The sequence below is a fragment of the Hypanus sabinus genome, chromosome 1 (genome assembly GCF_030144855.1).
Source record: "Hypanus sabinus isolate sHypSab1 chromosome 1, sHypSab1.hap1, whole genome shotgun sequence".
Classification (NCBI taxonomy): Eukaryota; Metazoa; Chordata; class Chondrichthyes; order Myliobatiformes; family Dasyatidae; genus Hypanus; species Hypanus sabinus.
In genome coordinates, this window is record NC_082706.1 from 132789418 (window position 1) to 132813271 (window position 23854).

Sequence of the window (23854 nt, forward strand, 5' to 3'; positions counted from 1 at the left end):
ATTCTGATCAGGGAGCTACACAGGTGGCACACATTACCCAAGGGTGACCTGCAGGCTAGTGAAGGGAAGGAGTATCTCACACTTCCTTTTGTAGAGACAGATCCCCACCTTGCTACCCAAAAAAAAAGGATAGTAAAGGACAAACTTGGTCCACTTGAATATCAGCTTGGTCATCTATGCATGGAGCCGAAAGAAATAAGGGAGATCTTAAATGGATTTTTTTGCATCTGTATTTACTAGGGAGATGGATGCAGTCTAAAGAATTTGGGCAAAACAGTAGTGAGGTCATAGACCAGGGGTCGGCAACCCGCGGCTCCGGAGCCGCATGCAGCTCTTTCATCTCTGTGCTGTGGCTCCCTGTGGCTTTGGAAAATAAATGATGAGTACTTAATTAAAATGTATTTTATGTTAGTTTGTTGGTTTTTGAAATGTAATTCTAAATTTGAAGATTATAGTGATCTTGTACAATCTAAATAAAACGTGTTTTTTGTCGCTATTAATATACGTCACCACTGCCAATGCCTGACACCCGCCAGTGCGCGATTTCTTTAATTTTTCGATCCAAGGTAGGCTAACTATGGAGAATTCTAAAAAAAGAAAAGTGACTGAAGAAAACAGAACGTTTAATGATACGTGGGCAGATTCATTTGCTTTCACTGCTGACGAGACTGGTTTATCGGTATGCTTAATATGCAATGAGAAACTAGCAAACAACAAAAAGTCAAAAGTCGCAAGCCATTTCCAGAATAAACACGCAGCCTTTGCTCAAAAATATCCAGATGGAGATGAGAGAAAAAAAGCCGTTTCGCAACTGATGCGGAAGGTTGATCTGAGCAAAAATCATTTCAAGAAGTGGATGATGTCTGGAAAATCAACGACATATGCTAGTTTTGTTGCCGCTCAGGAAATAGTCAGGCACGGGAAGCAGTTTACAGATGGTGAATATATAAAAGAATCTTTCATTAAGATTTCAGAACATCTATTCACGGACTTTAAAAACAAGAGTGAAATTGTGCAGAAAATCAGGGATATGCCCCTCTCTGCAAAGACTGTCAAAGACAGAACCATAAAAATGGCAGAAGACATCACAAGACAGTAAATTAAAGACATCAATTCAGCTGTGGCCTACTCGATTGCCTGTGACGAGTCTAAAGACAAAGGTGATATTGAACAAATAGCGCTGTTCTGCTGGTATGTAAACTCTGCTTGGAGTCCTGTCGATCTTTGGATCCACATATGTATGTGAGCAGGTGTTCTCCAACATGAACTTTATTAAAATCAAACATCGCGCACGCCTCACAGATGACAGCTTGCGATCCTGTGTAAAGATGAAGGTGACGTCATATAGCCCTGATGTGCAGACGCTGTGCGCTGAGGTCCAGGAGCAGAAATCCCATTAACCAAGTATGATAAATATTTTAATTGCCTATTATTTTAAGTATATTCATATTTTTTTCATTGTTCAGTGAAATAGTCCTTTTATTTTTCAGGTTGACAGCTGGCTGACGTTATTTTTGGTTTGCTGCTGGCGGACAATTTAAGTTCGGCGTTTTTCATAAATACAAGAAGGACTCAGATAGACATTGAGTACCTAAAAGTAACCTTCAACCCAACGTCTTTTTCTCGGAGTTCAGAAAGTTTTTGTTGCATACAGAAATGTAATTTCGTTTTCTCTGCAGGAGTTCATCGATTTCATAAATGCAACACATTATAGTTTGTTTATACATAGCATAAACGCAAAAAAAAAATGTTGTATGCAGTGTTATTTCACTTTAAATGTCAAATGGGTTTTGTGGCTCCCAGTGTTTTCTTTTCTGTGGGAAACAGGTCCAAATGGCTCTTTCAGTGGTAAAGGTTGCCGATCCCTGTCATAGACCATATCCAGATTACAGAGGTGGTGATTGCTGTCCCGAGGCAAATTAGTGTGGATAAGTCCCAGGGCCTAACAAGATAATCCCTCGGACCTCATGGGAGGCTAATGCAAAAATTGCAGAGGCCCTGGCAGGCAAGGTGCCAGAGGACACGTGGATAGCTAATGCTGTTCCTTTGTTCAAGAAAGGCTCTAAAATAAGCTGGGAAATTATAAGCTAGAGACATCAGTAATCATTGAAACGTATTCCAAAGGAAAGAATATTCAAGTATTTGGACAGATGAAGCCGTTAAGGGATAGTCAACATTGTTTTGTGAGTGGTAAGTCATATTTAACCAATCTTATCGAGTTTTTCAAGGATTTAACTGAGAAAGCTGATGAACGCAAGGCAGTGGATGTTGTCTACATGGACTTTAGCAAGGCCTTTGACAAAGTCCTGCATGGGAGGCTGTTCCAGAAATTTCAGTAGATTGGCATTGAGGATGAAGTTGTAAACTGAATTCATCATTGGCTTTGTGGAAGAAGGTACAGTGGAAGCAGATAGTTACCTCTCTGACTGGAGGTCTGTGGTGTGCTGCAGGAATCAGTGCCAGATCTGACGTTGTTTTCATCTATATCAATGATCTGACATGTTGAACCTGATCAGCAAAATTCACAGATGACACCAAGACTGGGTGTGCAGTGGACAGCACGTAAGGCTACCATTGCTTGCAGCAGGATCTGACCCATTGGAAAAATGGGCTGAGAAGCGGCAGATGGAATTTAATGCAGACAAGTTTGAGGCATTGTATCTGGAGAGGATAGACCAGGGTAGGACAGACATAGTAAAAGCTAAGGCGCTGAGGAGTGCAGAAGAGAGGGGGGATCTGGGAATATATAAATTGGCATCACAGGTAGATATGGTCATAAAGAGAGCTTTTGACACACTGGCCTTCATACATCAGAGCACTGAGTACAAAGTTGGGATGTTATGTTAAGTTGTATAAGATGCTGGCATGGCTAAATTTGGAGAACTGTGTGCAGTTCTGGAAACCTGCCTACAGGAAAGGCATCAATAAGATTAAAAGAAAACAGAAAATTTACAAGTATGTTGACTTGAGTTGTAAGGAAAGGTTGAATAAAGGGGTTCTGTATTTACTGGAGCAAAGGAGAATGAGGGGACATTTGACAGAGATATACAAAATTATGAGGGGTATAGACAAGGTAAATGTAAGCAGGTTTTTTATTAAGATTAGATGAGACCAGAACTAAAGGCCATAAGTTAAAGGTGGAATAGGAAATATGAAATATTTAAGGGGAACTTTTCTTTTAATCAGAGGGTAGTTCAAGTGTGGAACTAGCTTCCATTGGAAGTAATCGATGCAAGTTCAACTGAAACATTTAAAAGTTGTTTGGATAGGTACATGGATATGATGGGTATGGCATGCTAAGGTCCAGGTGTGGCTCAGTGGCAGAATAACAGTTTGGCATGAACTAGATGGGCCAAAGCCCTGTTTCTATGCTGTTGTGCTCAATGATTCTATTTATCCAGTGATGAAATCTACCAAAGATCATGTACAAAACGCAAGGAATACTAATATTCTTTCCAGTGTTCCGAAGAACATTATTTTTAAAAAACCAAAGCAGTGGCAACAATCTACTATTTGCTAGACTGAAAAGTAGAGAATTATTTAAGGGGTAGAGTCCTGGTAAGTACGTAAAAGAGAAAAGGGCAGACAGCAACACTGATGTACTTGGACGAGGATAGAAGGGATGGAGAAGTTTAGAAAAGATCAGCAATGGATTGGTTGGGCTGAATAACCTTCCTGTCCCATCTATCAGCAAATAAACAGCACATCTCATACAACACTAATGCAGAAATCTCAAAAACAAATTATTAATCTTAGAATATTATTAACAAATGAATCCATATGGCTGGTGTAACTGAGAGGGATAAGAGCTACACTGCCTTATCTCACCTCCCAGTATCAAGTCTGAGTTCTTCAATATATGTGGGATCTTCAAGTAATTTTGCTAAAAGCTCTGTCCACGTCTGTGATGGAAAATAGCACTGAAAACGTGCACCTTCACACAAGACAATTAGAGAATGATGTCATGGGGACTAGTTGGGTTGAACAATGTGTTCAACTTCAGAAAAACAGATCTTCATCTTAAAACTAGCATCACTTGCATTCAGCGCTAGCATGTAATTTCCAAATCAGTGTAAAGTTTCAGATCAGCATCAGGTTTAATATCACCAGAAAATGTCGTGAAATTTGTTAATTTAGCAGCAGCAGTACAATGATAAGTATCAGAAAAATAAATCAAGTATGTATATGCATATTAAATAGTTAAATTTAAAATAGTGCAAAAACAGAAGGAAAAAAGTGAGTTAGTGTTCATGGGGGTTCAATGTCCATTTAGAAATCCAATAGCAGAGGGGAAGAAGCTGTTGCTGAATCACCATGCGTGTGCCCTCAGGCTTCTGTACCTTCTTACTGATGTCAACAATGTGAAGAAGGCATTCCTTGACTGGTGGTGGGGGGGGGGGGGGGGTCCTTAATAATGGATACTGCCTTTCTGAGGCACTACTCCTTGAAGATGTTTTAGATACTATAGAGGCTAGTATGTATGATGGAGCTGACTAATTTTACAACTTCCCGTAGCTTCTTATGATCCAGCGCAGTAGCCACCCCCCACCCCCATACCAGACAGGAATGCAGCCTCTCAGAATGTACTCCGTGTAATATCTGTAAAATTTTCCAAATGTTTTAGGTGACATACCAAATCTCCTCTAACTTTTAATGAAATTGTCTTGCTGTTGCCTTCTTTAATAGCTACATCAGTATGATGGGACCGGGTTAGATCCTCAGAGATATTGACACCCAGGAACTTGAAATTGCTCAACCTCTCCAATTCTGATCCCTCTAATGAGGATTAGTTCATGTTCCCTTGTCTTACCCTTCTGAAGTCACAATCAGCTCTTTGGTCTTACTGATATTGGGATATCGAGGAGCAGATAGGGAAACAGATTCTGGAAAGGTGTAATAACAACAACAGAGTAGTCATGATAGGAGATTTTAATTCCCCAAATATTGATTGGCATCTCCCTGGAGCAAAGGGTTTAGATGAGGTGGAGTTTGTTAGGTGTGTGCAGGAAGGTTTCTTGACATAATATATAGAGAAGAGAGACAGTACTTGATTTGGTATTGGGAAGTGAACCTAGACAGGTGTCAGATCTCTCAGTGAGAGAGCATTTTGGAGATAGTGATCATAATTCTATCTCCTTTACAATAGTATTGGAGGAACAGACAAATTAGAAAAGCATTTAGTTGGAGTAAGGGGAATTATGAGGTTATCAGGCAGGGAAATTGGAAGCTTAAATTGGAAACAGATGATCTCGGAAAAGTACAGAAGAAATGTGGCAAATGTTCAGGAGATATTTGTGTGGAGTTCTGCATAGGTACGTTCAAATGAGACAGGAAAGTTATGGTAGGGTAGAGGAACCGTGGTGTACAAAGGCTGTAATAAATCTAGTCAAGAAGAAAAGCTTACAAAAGGATCAGAGAGTTAGGTAATGTTAGAGATCGAGAAGATTATAAGGCTAATAGGAAGAAAGGGCCATGAGAAGGCCTTGGCGAGCAGGATTAAAGAAAACCCCAAGGCATTCTACAAGTATGTGAAGAGCAAGAGGCTAAGACATGAAAGAATAGAACATATCAGGTGTGACAGTGGGAAGGTGTGCATGGAACCGGAGGAAATAGCAGAGGTACTTAATGAATACTTTACTTCAGTATGGAAAAGGATCTTGGTGATTGTTCGGATGACTTGCAGCAGACTGAAAAGCCTGAGCATGTAGATATTAAGAAAAGGATGTGCTGGAGCTTTTGGAAATCATCAAGCTGGATAAGTCACTGGGACTTGATGAGATGTACCACAAGCTACCGTGGGAAGTGACAGAGGAGATTGCTGAGCCTCTGGCAATGATCTTTGCATCATCAATGGGAATGGGAGAGGTTCCAGTGGATTGGAGGGTTGCGGAAATTGTCCCTTTATTCAAGAAAGGGAGTAGAGATAGCCCAGGAAATTATAGACCAGTGAGTCTTACCACAGTGGTTGGTAAGTTGATGGAGAAGATCCTGCGTGGCAGGATTTATGAACATTTAGAGAGGTATAATATGATTAGGAATAGTCAGCATGGTTTTATCAAGGGCAGGTCATGCCTTACGAGCCTGATTGAATTTTGAGGATATGATTAAACACATTGATGAAGGAAGAGCAGTGGATGTAGTGTACATGGATTTCAGCAGGGCATTTGATAAGGTACCCATGCAAGGCTTATTGAGAAAGTAAGAAGGCATGGGATCCAAGTGGACATTGCTTTGTGGATTCAGAACAGGCTTGCCCACAGAAGGCAAAAAGTGGTTGTAGACGGGTCATATTCTGCATGGATGTTGGTCACCAGTGGAGTGCCTCAGGGATCTGTTCTGGGACCCTTACTCTTCAAGATTTTTATAAATAACCTGGATGAGGAAGTGGAAGGATGGGTTAGTAAGTTTGCTAATGACAGAATGGTTGGAGGTGTTGTGGATAGTGTGGAGGGCTGTCAGATGTTACAACAAGACATTGATAGGATGCAAAACTGTGCTGAGAAGTGACAGATGGAGTTCAACCCAGGTAAGTGTGAGGTGGTTCATTTTGGTAGGTCAAATATGATGGCAGAATATAGTATTAAAGGTAAGACTCTTGACAGTGTGGAGGAGCAGAGGGATCTTAGGGTCTGAGTCCACAGGATGCTCAAAGCAGCTGCGCAGGTTGACTCTGTGGTTCAGAAGGTGTAAGGTGTATTGGCCTTCATCAATCGTGGAATTGAATTTAGGAGCTGAGAGTTAATGTTGCAGCTATATAGGACCCTGGTCAGACCTCATTCGGAGTACTGTGCTCAGTTCTGGTTGCCTCACTACATAAAGGATGTGGAAGCCATAGAAACGGTGCAGAGGAGATTTTCAAGGATGTTGCCTGGATTGGGGAGCATGCCTGATGAGAGTAGGCTCAGTGAACTCAGCCTCTTTCCTTGGAGCGTTGGAGGATGAGAGGTGACCTGATACAGGTGTATAAGATGATGTGAGGCACTGATTGTGTGGATAGTCAGAGGCTTTTTCCCCAGGGCTGAAATGGTTGCCACAAGGGGACAAATGTTTAAGGTGCTGGGGAGTAGGTCCAGAGGAGATGTCAGTGATAAGTTTTTTTACTCAGAGGGTGGTGAGTGCGTGGAGTGGGCTGCTGGCAATGGTGGTGGAGGCAGATATGATAGCGTCTTTTAAGAGACTTTTGGATAGGTACATGAAGCTTAGAAATTACTAGATTACTAGCCTTACCTACAGCCCTCCATTTTTCTAAAGTAGGGACATGTTTGGCACAACTTTGTGGGTCGAAGGGCCTGTATTGTGCTGTAGGTTATCTATATTTGTATGATGTTCAGTGCCAGATTGTTGGAGTGACACCACTCAACTAGCTGGTATACTCCTGCGTGCCATTTTGTCTCAGTCTGAGATTCTACTAAGAATGGTTGTAGCAACAAATGTATACATGACATTTGAGCTATGGGGAGGGGGAGAGGGGGCAAGAGGGAGAGATGGAGAGTGGGAGGGGGAAGAGCAACGGGCTAAGCACACATTCTTAAGGTGTGCAAGTGTTGATCGTCTGTGAGGACATGTTATTACCACAGACTATGGTCTTTTGGTTAGGAAGTTGAGGATCCAATTGCAAAGGGAGATTCAGAGGCCAAGGTCCTGTAGCCTTTTGATCAGGACTATAAGAACTCTGGAGTTAAACGCTGCGCTATAGTCAATGAACAGCATCCTAACATGGGTGTTTGTATTGTCCAGGTGATCTAAGGCTGCATACTATACGGAACTGTACTTTTACAAAAATATGAAATATGTATCCAGGAATAAATAGTATACCAATACGACTCCAACCTTTGTCAGCCATAATACATTCAAGGCTAGTAATGGCAGAAAACAGAACAAAATCCTGGAAATTCTCCAAAGTGTAAGCATATATTAACCTTAACTAATTGTAAAGTTCTTCTGCTTACATGTTAAAAATAATACAAACCTTCTCTCCATTCAGTGAAACACTAACTATTCCAATTGATAGTTGCATCCACCGTTCAGTTGGATTGCACATGCGAAGTGATGCTTGAGATGCTATTCCAACACAGCAAGAATTTGGAATCCTCAGTTCCTCAGGGACCAACACATGACCTAATTCTAAAGTTAAAGTTCAAAGTAAATCTATTATTAAAGTACATTCATGTCACCATATACAACCCTGAGATCCATTTTCTGGAGAACATACACAGTAAATCTAAGAAACACAACAGAATCAATGAAAGACCCGTTGGAAACTACTGCCTTTAAAAGTTTTGTACTTTTTAAACGAACATGTATTTTTCACACTCACTGGCAGAAAGTGGTATAGCAGCTAAACTAACAGTTCACCACCTTTCTCATTTTTCATTGGTTAAGTTTTAGCACATTACCCACATGATGTAATTGTTTTAATTATGTAGCCTATGAACTAATTTAGCTCTCAGTAATTTCTCTTAGCTATATAAGTGATAGATTTTTTAGAAACACAATCTTTATTTGTTTGCCTTGCACTGCTTAGCATCATTTCCCAGCTCTTACTTTATTATTTGTATATTTGCTTGTACAGGTATCCCCACTTTTCAAAAGTTTGCTTTACGCCACTTCGCTTTTACGAAAGACCTACATTAGTACCTGTTTTCACTACTGAAAGAAATCTGAAGAGGATTTTCACTTTTATGAAAAAAGGCGAAAAACAAAAATACAGTTCAGCGTTTGTTCTGCAGCAAGCCATTACAGAGGCAGCGCGCCCCCCGAGCAGCGAGAGTGGTACCCCCAAGCTCCTTTCCTGGGAACTACACTCAGCATCAAACCGCCATAGCTTTGAACTGTGCCTGTGAGCATCTGTGCTTTATCTCCATTTATTTTGTGAACCCATTAGCAAGATGTGTTCTAAGGTATCAGAAAAGCCTAAGAGAGCTCATAAGGGTGCTACACTGTGTAAAACTGGACATAATTAAGCATTTCGATCTTGGTGAACGAAATAAGGACATTGCCCATGCATTGAACTTGCCTGCATCCACCATTCGTAGTATTGACACAGAGAGAAAGAAACTTGAAAGCTGCCGATGTTACTATTGGTTCTGCTAGTAGCAAAGTGGTCTCCTTTAGTCGGCATCATTCCTGCTTTTACTATATGTTTGTGTTATTTTAGGTTTTACGTGCTAGTTGGTAGGTTATTTTTTGGGTCTGGGAACGCTTAAAAATTTTTCCCATGTAAATTAGTGGGTAATTGCTTCTTCGCTTTATGCTATTTTGGCTTACGAAAGGTTTCATAGGAACGCTCTACTTTTGTAAGCCAAAATGGCGTCAAGCGAAGAAGCAATTACCATTAATTCATACGGGAAAAATTTTTGAGCATTCCCAGACCCAGAAAAATAACCTACTAAATCATACCAATTAGCACATAAAACCTAAAATAACACTTAACATATAGTAAAAGCAGGAATGATATGATAAATACACAGCTATATAAAGTAGAAATAATGTGCAGGTATGTACAGTGTAGTTTCACTTACCAGAATCAGGAAGATTGAGCCAAAACTGATCTGTAGAGGAAAAAAAAAATCGGCAAGTACACGCATGTGCACACATCTGCCTGCCCAAGGCTTCACAGTCATGGTAGTCTTTATCAGGTTTAAAATGGGCATCTCTTCTCGTAAAAGCGAAAATAGGTAGTAATGCAAGTCTTTAGTAAAAGCAAAGTTGTGTAAAGCCAACGTTCAGAAAGCGGGGGACACACCTGTACTCCAAAATAAATTTAAACCTTGGAATTAAGACTGCTTGCGTATTTGACTAGGAAAACCCATCGAAGCATCAGAAATTAAACAGAGATCCAGCAGACTATAAGCCACAAGATAGGAAAACAGCCAATATGCAAAAGACAATGAACTACAAACACAAAAAGAAAAAAATAAATACAAAATATATTTATTTTACCGTAGGTATATAAATGGATAACTGGGAAATGGACAGTTGATGTTTCAGGCTGATATTGCTCCGCTGGTTCAGATGAAACATCTTGACCTGAAATGTCAACTGTACTTACCATGTATAGATGCTGCATGATCTGCTGAGTTTCTCCAAAGTTTTGGATGCCTACTTTTACTCACTTCAAAGATTAGGTGTCTTATGAATGTAGTCAAATCCCATTTTGTCAAAGGTAGCGTACAAATTCATGTCAGTAGGCTGAAGAGCCAACAGATAACACATTGAGTTCCTCAAACTATCTTGATTAAAATTATTTGATTTAACTGACCATAGGTCTACTATTTTCCTTAATGAGGGCTTAAAACACAAAATCAAATTTTAGATTTGTAGCTATGCTTTTGTTGCAGGGGGTGGCTTCACAAGTTGGGAACACTACTTGTGGAGGGACAGGAAATGAAAAACGCTCGTACTATTTGGCTTGCAGACATCCTTCAGCAATCATTTTTCTACTGATCCTGAAATTTATAGATCTCTTCAAAACCAAAAAGGGCTCACTGCTAGTCTATTAATTACCTTCTTGAAGAGAACAGGTGAAATTGTCTTTGCTTATATATAGTACTTGACTAATTGATATCAATATATCTAGTCACCCATATTTTCTCAATGTATTTTGTACTAGTTTCAAATAAACAAAGGCTTTAATTATTTAATACTGGGACAATGCTATTCAAATATTTACATATTGCAATGTGCCCGACAAGTAATTTTAGATATCTGTTTACTGTAGATATAGTGATCGTTTAACAACATATCATTTTTTAAAAAGCAACATTATCTTTGAAATACTTACCAGCATCTCTCATCTGAAGTCCACCTGGCCAATGATCAAGCATGTCCGTTCTTGAGGAGTGATAACCAACAGGCTGTGTTTGAAAATTAGAATCCAGTGGCATAGCATGTGTATTGTACAAAAGAGCTGGGTTCTGCATCCTCATTTCTAATTTAGGATCATGATGAGTTCCAAAAGCTTGAATATTCCCCTTGAATATGTTAGCACCTGGCAAACCACCTGAAAGGCTACATATATTGGATGACAAAGTGCTCCCTAAGTAACATGAAGTTAAAGGTACGTTTAGGGAATTCGAACTGGTGGTCAAATTGCCCAGATATTGTTGGGCCAGTGGAGTTGTTAATAATGAATTTGCAGTAAGTAATGTTGGAACTCCAGGTATATCTGAAATAGCTTCATGACGTTTAAAACTTGAAATAGGCATATATTTGCTCGTCATTCCAATGGTATTCATGGAGGCTGCATTCAAGGATTCTACACAATGCCCTTCATTCATCTTGGTCTTGAGAGGTGCACCAACATTATCAGTTTGCTGGTGTGCAGGTGATCCTTTGTATATTACTGACTTGCCTGACACGGATGGAGATGCATCTAATTGCTGCAATTTGACATTCTCAGATTGTGGAGAAGGTAACTTGTTGGATTTTAATAAACTCTGTCTGTCTTCCTGTTTACCCACAGGACTTCTGCTTTCATTGCCTTCCTGCCTATCATAATATGATTTTCTTAGTTGTGGATTAGGATTCAAAGAACCATTTGTACATCCATCCAATGAAGTTCGGAAAGTCAGCTCGCTTGTATTAACTATACTTTGATCTGGTGTTGTAGAAGGACTTGCTCGAATAATTGTTGTGCTTAATTCAACAATTTTATCATTCTGTGGAAGAAAGTGGAATGTTTTTTTTAAAATTTAGGTACAGTGTGAGTTATATTAAATTGAAGGGCTGTCTAAATATTCAATAATAATAGCATGGAACAAAAATCACTGGGTGCTGATGACTTCATACACAGTTATGGGTTCTATACCATTATTTGGTTTTCTTGGTTTTGGTAAGTCAATACCCAATATCATTTAGTTTCAGAACTCTGGGTCACTGTGTGACCAGTCTATTATATCCACAAATACCATAGAGTACCAATGACAGATTTAAAGAAAACAATAGCACAGCCTCAGGATGGAGGGGCGACCATTTAAAACAGATGCGAAAAAATTTCTTTAGCCAGAGGGTGGTGAATTTGTAGAACTTATTACCACAGGCAGCTGTGCAGTCCGGGTCACTGGGTGTATTTAAGGCAGAGCTTGGTAGGTTTTGATAGGAAATGGCATCAGAGGTTATGGGGAGAAGGCTGGGAAGCAGGGGTGAGGAGGGGTTAAAAATAAAAGGATCAGCCATGATTAACTGGCGGAGTGGACTCAATGGGCCAAATAGCCTAACTCTACTCCTATGTCTTATGGTCTTAAATTCACAACGCAGTACTTTACAATGTTCTTCAGAATAATGAAGTCTTAGAAACAGTAACCCAAATGTGTCTTGCTCATTTTAGTTTAGGGATCAGGAGGATCTTACAATTCAGAAAAGAATGGCCAAATTATTATAATTAATAGTGAAAATGAAAAAGAAAGCAAGGAAGAGTATGCCAGCGTTAAGTCAGTAAAACTTCAAGCCATAATTGCGGATGCCACAAATTTGAAATAAAAACAAAAAATTTAAAACATTCAGTAAGTCAGGCATCATTGACAAAAACAGAAACCAAGCTGTAGTCTGAGAACAAAGAAAAATTTGAAATCTAACACATGTTCTAGCGTGAAAAGTAAATCAATGGGAATGCCTGTGGTTGGAGAACAACAGAAAGAATGACAAATAGTATTAGGACAGAGGCAGGGTGTCTTGCTAACTGCAAATGAAAATAAAATAACAAGTGAGATGGGTAAAAAATAGAAAGGCAATGTTGGAAATGCAAGCTACAAAATGGAAATCACAAAAGCAGCAGATGTGGAAATCTGACACCGAGTCACGGTTATACTGCATACTGCCCACATCAACCATGATGCCCTCTATACTAATACCCTGTGTCCAAATAGGTCCTTATCCTTGGGTGCCATGTTTATAGTAGACATTTGTATTGCTCTTAAACACTGTGACTAAAAAATGTCGGCAGACTCTTGAAATGTTTTCCTGAAAATATTGTGGATGCTTGGTGTTAGAGAGCATTTGAGTCAGAAATTGATAAGATTTTTGGATACTAAGGGATATAGGAATGCTCAATTCCAACTATTTGCCTGGTATCCTGTGTTTCATGACTGACTTCTGAAAAGTCAATGCAGAGTTATGTGTTTTTTTTAAATGTTCAACCTGGCTTTCAAACTGGTCTCTAAGTCTTGTGACCTCTCCCAATCTTTGAAACCTGAGGTTAATGCACACTTCCCTTGGCTTTTATTATTCATTTCTAATGCCACTACTTTCAACTTCTCTAATTAAAAATATTGGAATTGGAATTTAGTATTAGCACTAAAAGGGAACTGTTTCAGCTAAGAATCCATTATAAGTTTCAAAAATTTCTTACCTTAGCATTCACCAGACCACCGATGGCTGTGCTATTCTGCAGTGTTGTATCAATAGCAGAAATATAACTCAGTCGGCTCAGATTTGAGCTGGAGTACAAAGAACATGAACTGCTGGGAAAGAAGTACTATTTTCAGACAAAGAGCCGCACTGCCATTGACTATAATTCATAGGAAGATCAATGCAGCAATGCGCCAGTTATTTTCCTCTTGATTACTGTTCTGTGTCCCTAGATACTTTGACACTGATTGACCTCCAGTAGTCACTCAAATGCTCTCATCAGATTTCTTCTTCTCCAGCCCTTTACCTTTCCTACCAACAAGGTTTCACCTAGCACCTTCCAGCTTCCCCTCCCCCCACTTTTTTATTCTGGCATTGCCCCTGTCCTTTCCAGTCCTGAAGAAGAATCTTGGCCCAAAAAGTCAACTGTTTAGTCATTTCCATAGATGTGCCTGACTTGCTGAGTTCCTCCAGCATTTTGTGTGTGATGCACGAGACAAGGAATTTCAGCCAGCTACTGAACCATGCAGAGTACAGTGAACACCCTAACCTGATCCTCATACTTGGACACATGAAAGATTTTACATTGAGGTGATTGCCATCAGAGTGGATCCCAATTCATCTGTGATTATCAGACTCAACTTAAATTGTCAATTTGGGCTCTAATCAGTTTGGTTTAATTTTACACCAGGTAATAGTATTATCTAAGAAATCATTAATTGAATATAGATATTTTCCACAAAGAACTTTAAATCATAAATTAATTCGCTCACTACAAACCTCAATTTTAATTTTAAATGCCAGAATATTTCTAATTACATTGCTGTTCATACAGACTCAAGAAATGAGATGGTAACATGATCAGTTTTAACTCCATGTTAAAACTCCATGATCAGTTTTAACTCTTTTTAAGCTTTACATAGAAACTTGAAGGGCTTCAATAAACTGATGGTCCATTACTACCAGTCAAGATGGCACTGGCAAACATTGATTCCTCGGGCAATATCTTCCAGACAACTAATCTTTCCAATTATTTCACTTCCCTGCCTTCTGCTTGTTCTTCTCATCTCATTTGTGTTATGTAAACCGTTATAGCCTGTGATGTACAGTTTGGAACTTGATCACAGGATCCACCACAATACTGTGTCCGGAGAGCTGCCTCGTGGAGATCAGACTCAGGAGGTGAAAAGGATTGAGGACACAAGCTGACTCATGGAGTAGAGCAGAGACGAGCACGGGGTTATGAGGCATCAAGGAGAATGTGGCGGGGGTTCAGCAGCCTGACTGACATATTCGGCCCCGGATCAGCAGTGTTCGGACCCATGTTTTTACTGAAGGACTGAGTTTGTGTGGTTGCACTCATTGTACGCAGATGAAAAGTTTCTGATATTCTGAGATTTAAGTGATTATTGAACCTAACTTTTTATTGGTTTCCTTTAATTCTCTGTTTTCTTTCTTATGACTGATCTGTTTTTTTTGTGTGTAAAGGAGAGGTTAGGAGTTTGGTGCTACTGTTGCAAGGGACCGGGTCAGGGGACTGTTATTGTCACTGTGATTTTCTGTGAGTGATGGGGTTGGAGACTATTATCGTCACTGTTTTTTAAAGCAAGTTACAGGGTTGGGTACTATTATTGTTACTGTTTTTTTTCAGCGAGTAATGGAGTTGGGGACTGTTGCTCTTTTTTCCCCAGCGAGTGACTGGGTTGGGAACTGTTAAGTGTCGTTTTTTTATGTGAGCGATGGGATCAGGGATTATTGCTGTCCCTGACGTTTATTTTACTGTTGGGGGGAATTCTGGGGGTCAGCAAGTTTTGTTTCTTTTCTTTTTCGTGTGGGGGGGGGGGGGGAGGGTTGATGTCCTTTTTCTCCCCCCCCACAATCGACACCCATGGTTTTTCTGTATTTAATAGCTATCTGTAGTATATAAATATCGAGTTTTATTGTACATTCATACTTTGACAATAAACTGTACCTTTACTGACAAAATTACTGAAGCCTGACTGGATTGTTATGCTACTAAATATGATTTTTTTTGTTGGCCAAGGACTCGAAGTTTCAAAATAATAGCCAAGTGTGAACAATTGATGACAAGTTATACCAAATAGTTATTTAGGAGGCAGAACAAAGGGACAACAACTGAATAAGATTCCACCTTCAAATGAAAGAAGCGGAGTCACACTACTCAACTATGTAGCTAATGAGAAGCCCAAATAATTCAGAATCTGCCTGCAATTATGTGCATGATTCAGGGTTATGAGGAGCATTCAATTCATGAAACAAACCAAAGACTTTTGTCCTTAACTATAGTTCTTTGTAAATCATTCAGAGAACCACAAACAAGTGAAAATCTGCAGATGCTGGAAATCTAAAGCAATACACACAGAATGCTAGAGGAACTCAGGCCAGTCAGCATCTATGGAAAAGAGAAAACAGTCGATGTTTCAAGCCAAAAACCTTCATTAATACCGAGTCCAGATGAAAGACTGTATGAATATTATTGGATAGCAGCCTTTCTCATTCCATTAACTGATTTATGAAGTATCAAGTTATTAAAATCTAACCATCTAGATGAAATTAAAATATACTTAACGTTTATTTCAGACATTAAACTACAGTACGACATTTCTTCTTGTTACAATTACCAGCTGAGGATTAAAAAGGATCCCATGGTAATTCCTTAAATGGCTTCAAGGGCACAGTGGCTAGCAATCTCATTACTAGATTGCTGCCCCAGCATTCTGTTACCATAACAATTGACATAGCCAACAACTGACTTCAAGTGCTGTTCACAGCCACTTTGTTAAAACAAATATTTCTAATATACTATTCAATAGAACTGCACATCAGAAATGGGAAAATGAATCTAGTATTTATTTGATAGGAAAGTACATTTCTAAAATCAAATATAGAACAAGAGGATTTCTTTACCTGGTAGCAGTTGGTAGCTCTGTGACTTTGGTTGGTGAAGAATGAATCAATGGAGAAGTTGATGGCCTCAAATTTAGCTGATCTGTAACAGGTACACACTCTATATTGAAAGACATATGTGCTGAAAATTATACATATTAATGTTTCCAGTACAGCACTAAGCAGCATATGACACCAAGTGTGTCACAATCTTTTACATAGCTTTTTAAAGTTTTTTTTCCCTGATCATTAATGAATTACACCAGAATTAAAACAAATTATATTTAGCTAACTTCTGTCATAAAAAGGTCTTGAAAGTAAATTGGAAAATTAAAACAAACAGTAAGAGCTTCTACAAGTACAGTGCCTATAAAAAGTTACACCACCCCCCAACTAATCGATTGCATAAGTATTCACTCCATTTAATATGACACGCCAAATCATCACTGACACAGCCAACTGGTCTCAGGTCATATAATTAGTTAAATGGAGATCACCTGTGTGCAGTCAAGGTATTTTAATTGATAGTAGTAAAAATACACCTGTGTCTGGAAGGTCCAACTGCTGGTGAATCAATATCCTGGCAAAAACTACACCATGAAGACAAAAGAGCACTTCTGCAACTCAATAAGAAGGTTATTGAAAAGCACAAGTCAGGAGATGGATATGAGAAAATTTCCAAGTCCCTGAATATCCCTTGGAGTACTGTTAAGTCAATCATCGAGAAATGGAATGTTGTAGTTGTAGAAAGAATATGACACAGTTGTAGAGAAGACTGTTCTCAAAAACTGAGTGACTGCAAGAAGGGGACACTAAGGGAGGCTACCAAGAGACCTATGACAACTCTGGAGGAGTTACAAGCTTCAGTGGCTGAGATGGGCAAGACTGCATACAATGGCTGCCCAAGTGCTTCACCAGTTGCAGAGTGGCAAAGAGAAAACTACTGATTTAAAAAAAACATGAAATCTCAGCTAGAGTTTGCCAGAAGGTATTTGGGAGAGTCTGAAGTCAGCTGGAAGAAGATTCTGTGACCTGAAGAAACCAAAATTGAGCTTTTTGGCCATCAGACCAAACGCTATGTTTGGCATAAGCCAACAACACATGTCATCAGAAACACACCATCCCTACTGTGAAGCATGGTGGTGCTGCATCATGCTGTGGGATGCTTCACTGCAGTAGGCCCTGGAAGGCTTGTGAAGGTAGAGGGTAAAATGAATGCAGCACATTACAGAGAAATCCTGGAGGAAAATCTGATGCAGTCTGCAAGAGAATTGTGTCTTGGGAGATTTGTTTTCCAAGCATAAAGCTGAAGCTACACAGGAATGGCATAAAAATCAAAAAAGTTAATGTCCTGGAGTGGCCAAATCAGAGACTAGACTGCCATCTAATTAAGAATTTGTGGCTGGACTTGTTTACTCATGATCTCCATGCAATCTGACTGTAAAGAAGAATGGGGAAAAATTGCAGTGTCCAGATCTGCTGATAAAAGCCTATCCACACAGACACAAGGCTATATTTGCTGCCGAAGGTGCATCCACTAAATACTGGCTTGAAGGCGGTGAGTAATTATGCACTCAATTATTGTGTTTTAATAATTGTAATAAATTTAGACCAATTTGAAGGAACTTGTTTTTACTTTGACATATATAACCATATAACAATTCTATATTTCATTTAAATATATAATGTTACTCAATTTGGCTTTTTTATACCTTTTTAACCATTTTCATGAGACGTCCACTATTTGTACAGCTGCTTACTTGGGCTAAAATGTACTGGCAGTAATGTGTCCTGATTAACTGGAATCCACTATATTCAAGGCAGAGATGGAAATGAGAGAGGAGTCAAGGTATTAGATACAGAACATTCTGGAAAACCTCAGTAGATCTGGCAGCATATTTGGGCAAGAGGGGACAGATGGGAGAAAACAAATTGAATTTAAGTTTCAGAAGGTCAGGGAGAGACCAAAAGAATACCTCTGATAGGGCAAGGTATGGTTGCTGTAAGGTTAATTTGAGGAGGTCATCAAATCAATGGGTTAATTCTCTCTAGTTAGAGAGAATACTGAGAAAGAAACATGACAAATCTGAACTGCAGGACTGTACAACATGCCTTACTGGTCAGACTGTACTGATGGAGAAAGAAAGAAAATTTGTACCAAAATAAATTTAAGGAGAAGTGTCCAATGAAACACAGTCCGAAGTCATAGAATACAATATGGGGTCCAGGTGATTATAATTACTCTGATGGATGATGAGGTACTGTGCCTCAAGTTTACATTAGTTAGAGTTACAAACAGATGGATCAAAATGCGAGTGGAATGGAGAGCTAAAATAGCAGGGAAAAGGAAGTTAAAGGAAGCTGTGAAGACTGAATGTAATTGGGTCAACAAAGCAGTCAACCAATCTTTCTTTGATTTCTCCAATGGAAAACACAAGATTGGAAATTATGCACGTGATTCACTGCATCACAGGAAGTATTATTCGGCGACCTGGATGGTGAATAGAGATAAAAGGACAGATGTGGCACAAGCTACAATTGCAAGGGAAGTGCCTTAAGGAAAGCTGGTGGCAGCAAAACAAAAACAGAATGGAGTGATTCCTTTGAAATGCTGAAAGGGGTGATGTATTTGGTAGTGAGATTTTGTTAACATTGGCATAAATTCGGAAGTATAATACACTGATCTGTCTTCTTACAGGGATGCAATCCTGTCTGCTCAGTGCTTCCAGCATTTTCTGCTTTTATTACAGATTTATCGCAACTGTAGTCTTTCTTTGATTTTTCAAGGAAAATACAGGAATGGAAAAATTGAGAGTGAAAACAGGAAATCAGGATAGGGGCCAAATCTAGATCAACTATAATAATATTAAACATTGGTGCTGGTTTGAAAAACCATTACCTAATTCTCCATCCATTTCTAAAGCAAAAGTTGTCCCTCTAATTAAAAATCATGCATTCTGATTTCACACACTTCATTTGTGAAAAGTTATTGCAGTCCCTAAATAACCACATGACTTCACAGCAGGTTCCCTCCGACGTGGTTTCCAAATACATTGGTCATAATGGTCAATATCATAAATGAAGTTTAATGCACATATCAAAAGCTCACCAGATTTACAGATTTTTGGTGTAGCTGAAGTGCCGTTGGATTGCTCAGGGCTGATGCTCTTTTGTTGGTCGTGAAGATCTAGAATTTCTTGTACATCTCTCTCCAAGTGTGGCTTAAAAGTTTTAAGTACTGCTGTATTGTTTTCATATATTGTCTCACTTGTTGATTCCACAAAACTTTGCTCCACAGATTCATTTGGGTAATGCAAATGGGAACCACTTGTCAATACACCTTGAACAGCAGAGGGTTGAGAAGTAATAATCCCTTGAGTTACATTTTGTAATGTTCTGGACACTCTCCCAGATATACTTTCTGAGGTCTGCTCTTCAATGACATGCTTCATTTGTTCTCCATTTTCAGTTTTTGTTCTATGTGCAGTTTTATCCGAACTTAATTCATTTCCCCTTAAACAAATATTATTCTTTTTGACTTGTTTCACTGGATTTATGGCTGTGCCATTCATGGTTGGTATTTCATGGACTTCATCAAAACTTGAAAAAAGTGTGCTATCACATGATCTTCCACTTACCACTGAATGGCAAATCAACTTACTATTATGTATGGGCCCAGATGGTTTTTTAGTCTGAAGCACACAGGCTTCATTTTTGTGTTCATCCTGACCACACAACCCAACCTCATCTTCAATTGATCTCTCTGAATTACCCATTTCAACAATGTTTAGTTTCTGCATCTTGTCTTTTGAGTGTACTGTTTTCCCTTCCTGCTTTTTGGTGCTATTTTTGATGCATTCCACTGAAAATGAATTTGACATACTTTGAGGATTCCTCAAACTTTCAGATATATCAGTGGAACTTAAATTACAAACAGATTCAGACAAAGGCTTGAATTCAGATTTGAGAATCTCACTCGTACTGCCCTCTGAGTTTTCAGGCTTTTTCTCTACATTAATAACATTGCTTTTCTGGCTCTTCGCTTGTGCACTGAATTCTTTACCAGTTGCTGCAGGCTTATTTTTCTTCCTGTTTTTATTAGAAAGTTCCAAAATCATAGATGCCAACTGAGCAGGATCAGCAGTTACAGAAGCATCAGCTATAGCAGAAGCAATTGTACTTATGCTCAAGACTGAATCTGTGGTGTTCAATTTAGTTTCTTCAACCTTCTGATTCAAACTCAATTGTGTATTCTAAAGAAAGAAAGTAAACAGTTCTCAGATATGTTTTCAATGTAATTTGAACAAAATAATATTCTCTGTAAAGCTATACCACTGCACATTCTATCCACACTCTGCATCAAACACATCATAGCACACCTGTGACAGAACCTACAAGTTTTAAATTGGCCTCTGCACACCCCTTGGAACCCACAGACCAAAACATCAACAATTCCTTTCCCCCACACCTCCCCACAGATGCTGCTTGACCTGCTGAGTTTATCTAGCAGATTATTTGTGAACTGGTGGAACCAACTGATCCACAATCCCATGCAGATTAAAGTTTTCACTGGATTTAAACCGAGGTTAATTATTCAAGGCTCAAAAGCAAACGTCACTGACCATACTTTCAGTCTGTTGCATATTTAAACTTAGTCCTTTGTTAAAGCTGTGATTTTCTGTTTGCTTAAATGTAGTTGAAATCTCTGTCGGAGTTCCATGGAGCGTTTGATCCAGATTTTCTGCATGAAAATGAATACTTCAATGCATCACTACATGTCATGAAAAATGAGTAAACCACAGAATAATGAACAAGCAGCTACTTCAGTGCAATATGGTTTGTAGGTCATGTGTTTCAAACTATAAACAAGTGAAATATTTATCAGGCAATACAGAACTACTTAACACAATTAACTCAGTGAAAACAGATTTGACAATTTAAAACAAGTCAACAATTTTAAGTTTCCAAATTAAATTTAATAAAAATGTTTTAAAAACCATTTTAATGTTAATATCAAGTTTTGTTTAATTTTCCCACTAGTCAAATGGAGAATGCATTTAGCACTACAAAAACGTTCAGCCAGTTAAACATGTCTCAAGTAGATACATATGCAAATGAGGACAGCAGAATTTCCCTCAATATCCAGAAGTCCAATCTTCAGAGCTGCAGAAGTTCCCAAATCTGCCTGCTTTCTACATCTTGAAGGTCAGCTACTCATTGATGTTTCTTTGACCTTGTATTGGAATTTCTAATACTTATTCTAAGCAAGCATATTCATCTAGCAACAGCATCTATTTTGTAATAGCAAGGTGGTTAATTAATCCACCAAAAGAGCAACTGTAGAATGATGAAAGTTATTCAACTTGAGTATCAAGTGGTCTCAGGACAACTTGGCATGGATAATAAATGTTGCTCTGCCAGTACTACCTACCTTCCAAGAAGAAATTGAAAAGCTTAAGCCTCATCTCCTGAACATTTTTTATTGAAACAGGATTCAATTTCTCTGACCCAGAATCCTGTTCACCATTGAATTAAATCACAGCTAATCTCAAGATCAACTCTATCAAAGAAATATCAGTAACTGAATAAGCAACGGTTTTAAAATTACCAATCCATCTATTATTCCAAACAGTAGTATGGATGTGAGAACTCCATACTTTGTTTCTTTTTAAGTGTTTCTAAGTGTCACTCCTGAATAATTTTAGATAACATTTGTTATGAATAATCCTCCCAGAAGAAACTTTTTCTCTTTGCAAGACTTATTTCAATTGCTCAATTAGGTTACTTCTAAATCTTATACACAGACAGTCCCTGTTATGCCCTATTGGGCAATAGAAATCGCCATTACAGAATTCACAAATCACTGTTCAAAAAGTTGAGACTGGGAATAAAATTCGCTCACAGAATTTGTGGAGAAAAAGTACACTTTTTAAAATTCTATTCATGCACAGATGACGTGACTTTGCATTACAAAAAAATGTGATATTGACTGCTTTCTGAGAACCAAACCCCTCCACTGTAACCTCGGGTCATTTGTACAAAAATCTCACTGGTATTTTCTAGTGTAACTGCATGTGACCTTCCCAAGTGTGAAATGCATGCAACGCAGTCCAACCAGAACACAATGCACCTGGAACACAATTATTACCTATATGTACCAATTGTTAAAACTTTTTAATCACATGCATATTACAGTCTTTTTAAAATGTATAAAGAAAAACTTAGTTTTATTTTACCTGACTGAAGTGTGTCACCATTGCACAACTGTCTGCCTTCTTCCTGGATTTCTGACAAATCAGCAGGTTGAATTAAAGGTACTGGTGTTCCTTGTTTTGGTGATGTTATGGAGTATCCAAATGAAGGCTAGGAAATTTGGTAAATTGGTTTATTATTGTCACATGTATTATGGTACAGAGAAAAATATATTTTTGTAAGCCACCCATACAGATCATTGCATCACATCAATATAAAGGAAAAGCAACAACATAATGCAGAATAAGTGCTATAGTTACAAAAGAGCAGTGCAGACATACAAATAAGATGCAGGCTATGTCAAGCACATTGTGAGAACAGCCCAGTTTATTGTACAATGGAACCATTCATTATGACAGCAGGATAGAAGCTGTCCTTAAGACTGGTGGTAGATGCTTTCAAGTCTGCCCAATAGTAAGGAGGGAAAGTAAAGAATATTTAGGGTATTTGATTACTGAAGCAGTGAGAGCTGGTTCCATGATGTATTGAGCCATGTGCACAACCTAATGCAGCTGAATTTCATGAAATTTTACCAGAATAAATCTTTAGCAACATATATAAACAGGTGCTTAAATGTGTGCTTTTAATTTAAACAACACCCTCCCACTATTTCACAAGGATGTCTTGTTTACCTAAATTATCCAAGAAGTAATCAAAGTTCTACTTAAAACAGAAACAAAACCAGAATTAACGGTGATTGTAGCAGTTGAATCTGGAACTAACCCGTTTTATGTTACTGTTTTCTCCAAGACATCCGAGAGCCTCTGATCTTTCACTAAAGAACTCCCCCAGAGTGAGCTGAAGGCAACTCTGATCTTGCACAAAGTCAGATGTTGCTGGCGATACTTCCAATTTCACATTAGAAGGCATCTTCCATGAATCATTTCCAAATGACTCACCAGTAATCATATTCATTTTATCTTCCTGTAAACAAACACTTAAATTAATGAGATTATAATAAACTTAGATTAATGAAAAACTTCACATTTTGCACTTTGCCAAAAGTTGATCCAATTCTAACTTTGCTCAGATACTGAACAATAATGATTGTAGCTTTTACAATTAGGTAATTTTACCAGTGGATGGACTGATATACTTGCATTTACAGTGTTCAAAATATGCAGATATTTTGCTATATAAAAAAACAAAAACCTTCAGTCTTAGCAGTGGAAAGCTTTTAGAATTTGGTACACTTCTAATGCAACTAATAGAATAGAGAAGGCAAAACTAGTTAATATGGCGTATTTGGATTTTCAGAAGGCCTTTAATTTTACTCAATGTAAAAGGTTAACAAGCAAAATTAAAGCACATGGGATTGGGAGAAATATACTGGCATGGATTTAGAATT

The 23854-nt window shown here is 38.5% G+C and overlaps 1 protein-coding gene across 7 annotated transcripts in view; it reads right to left on the bottom strand.

Moving 5' to 3' along the window:
• cep192 (centrosomal protein 192) overlaps nt 1-23854 on the bottom strand; it is a 187988-nt gene that overhangs the window by 99306 nt on the left and 64828 nt on the right. For 3 of the 7 annotated variants that reach the window (XM_059976704.1, XM_059976663.1, XM_059976713.1), the window contains 9 exons: nt 23230-23430; nt 22491-22617; nt 20877-20995; nt 19364-20507; nt 16276-16375; nt 13349-13460; nt 10784-11660; nt 9522-9551; nt 7970-8124 (listed from right to left, as the gene is read on the bottom strand). In XM_059976704.1, coding sequence (XP_059832687.1) covers nt 7970-8124; nt 9522-9551; nt 10784-11660; nt 13349-13460; nt 16276-16375; nt 19364-20507; nt 20877-20995; nt 22491-22617; nt 23230-23430 — 2865 coding nt within the window. The remainder of the gene's footprint in view (nt 1-7969; nt 8125-9521; nt 9552-10783; nt 11661-13348; nt 13461-16275; nt 16376-19363; nt 20508-20876; nt 20996-22490; nt 22618-23229; nt 23431-23854) is intronic. The other 4 variants (XM_059976688.1, XM_059976683.1, XM_059976673.1 and 1 more) reach the window with 4 other exon arrangements.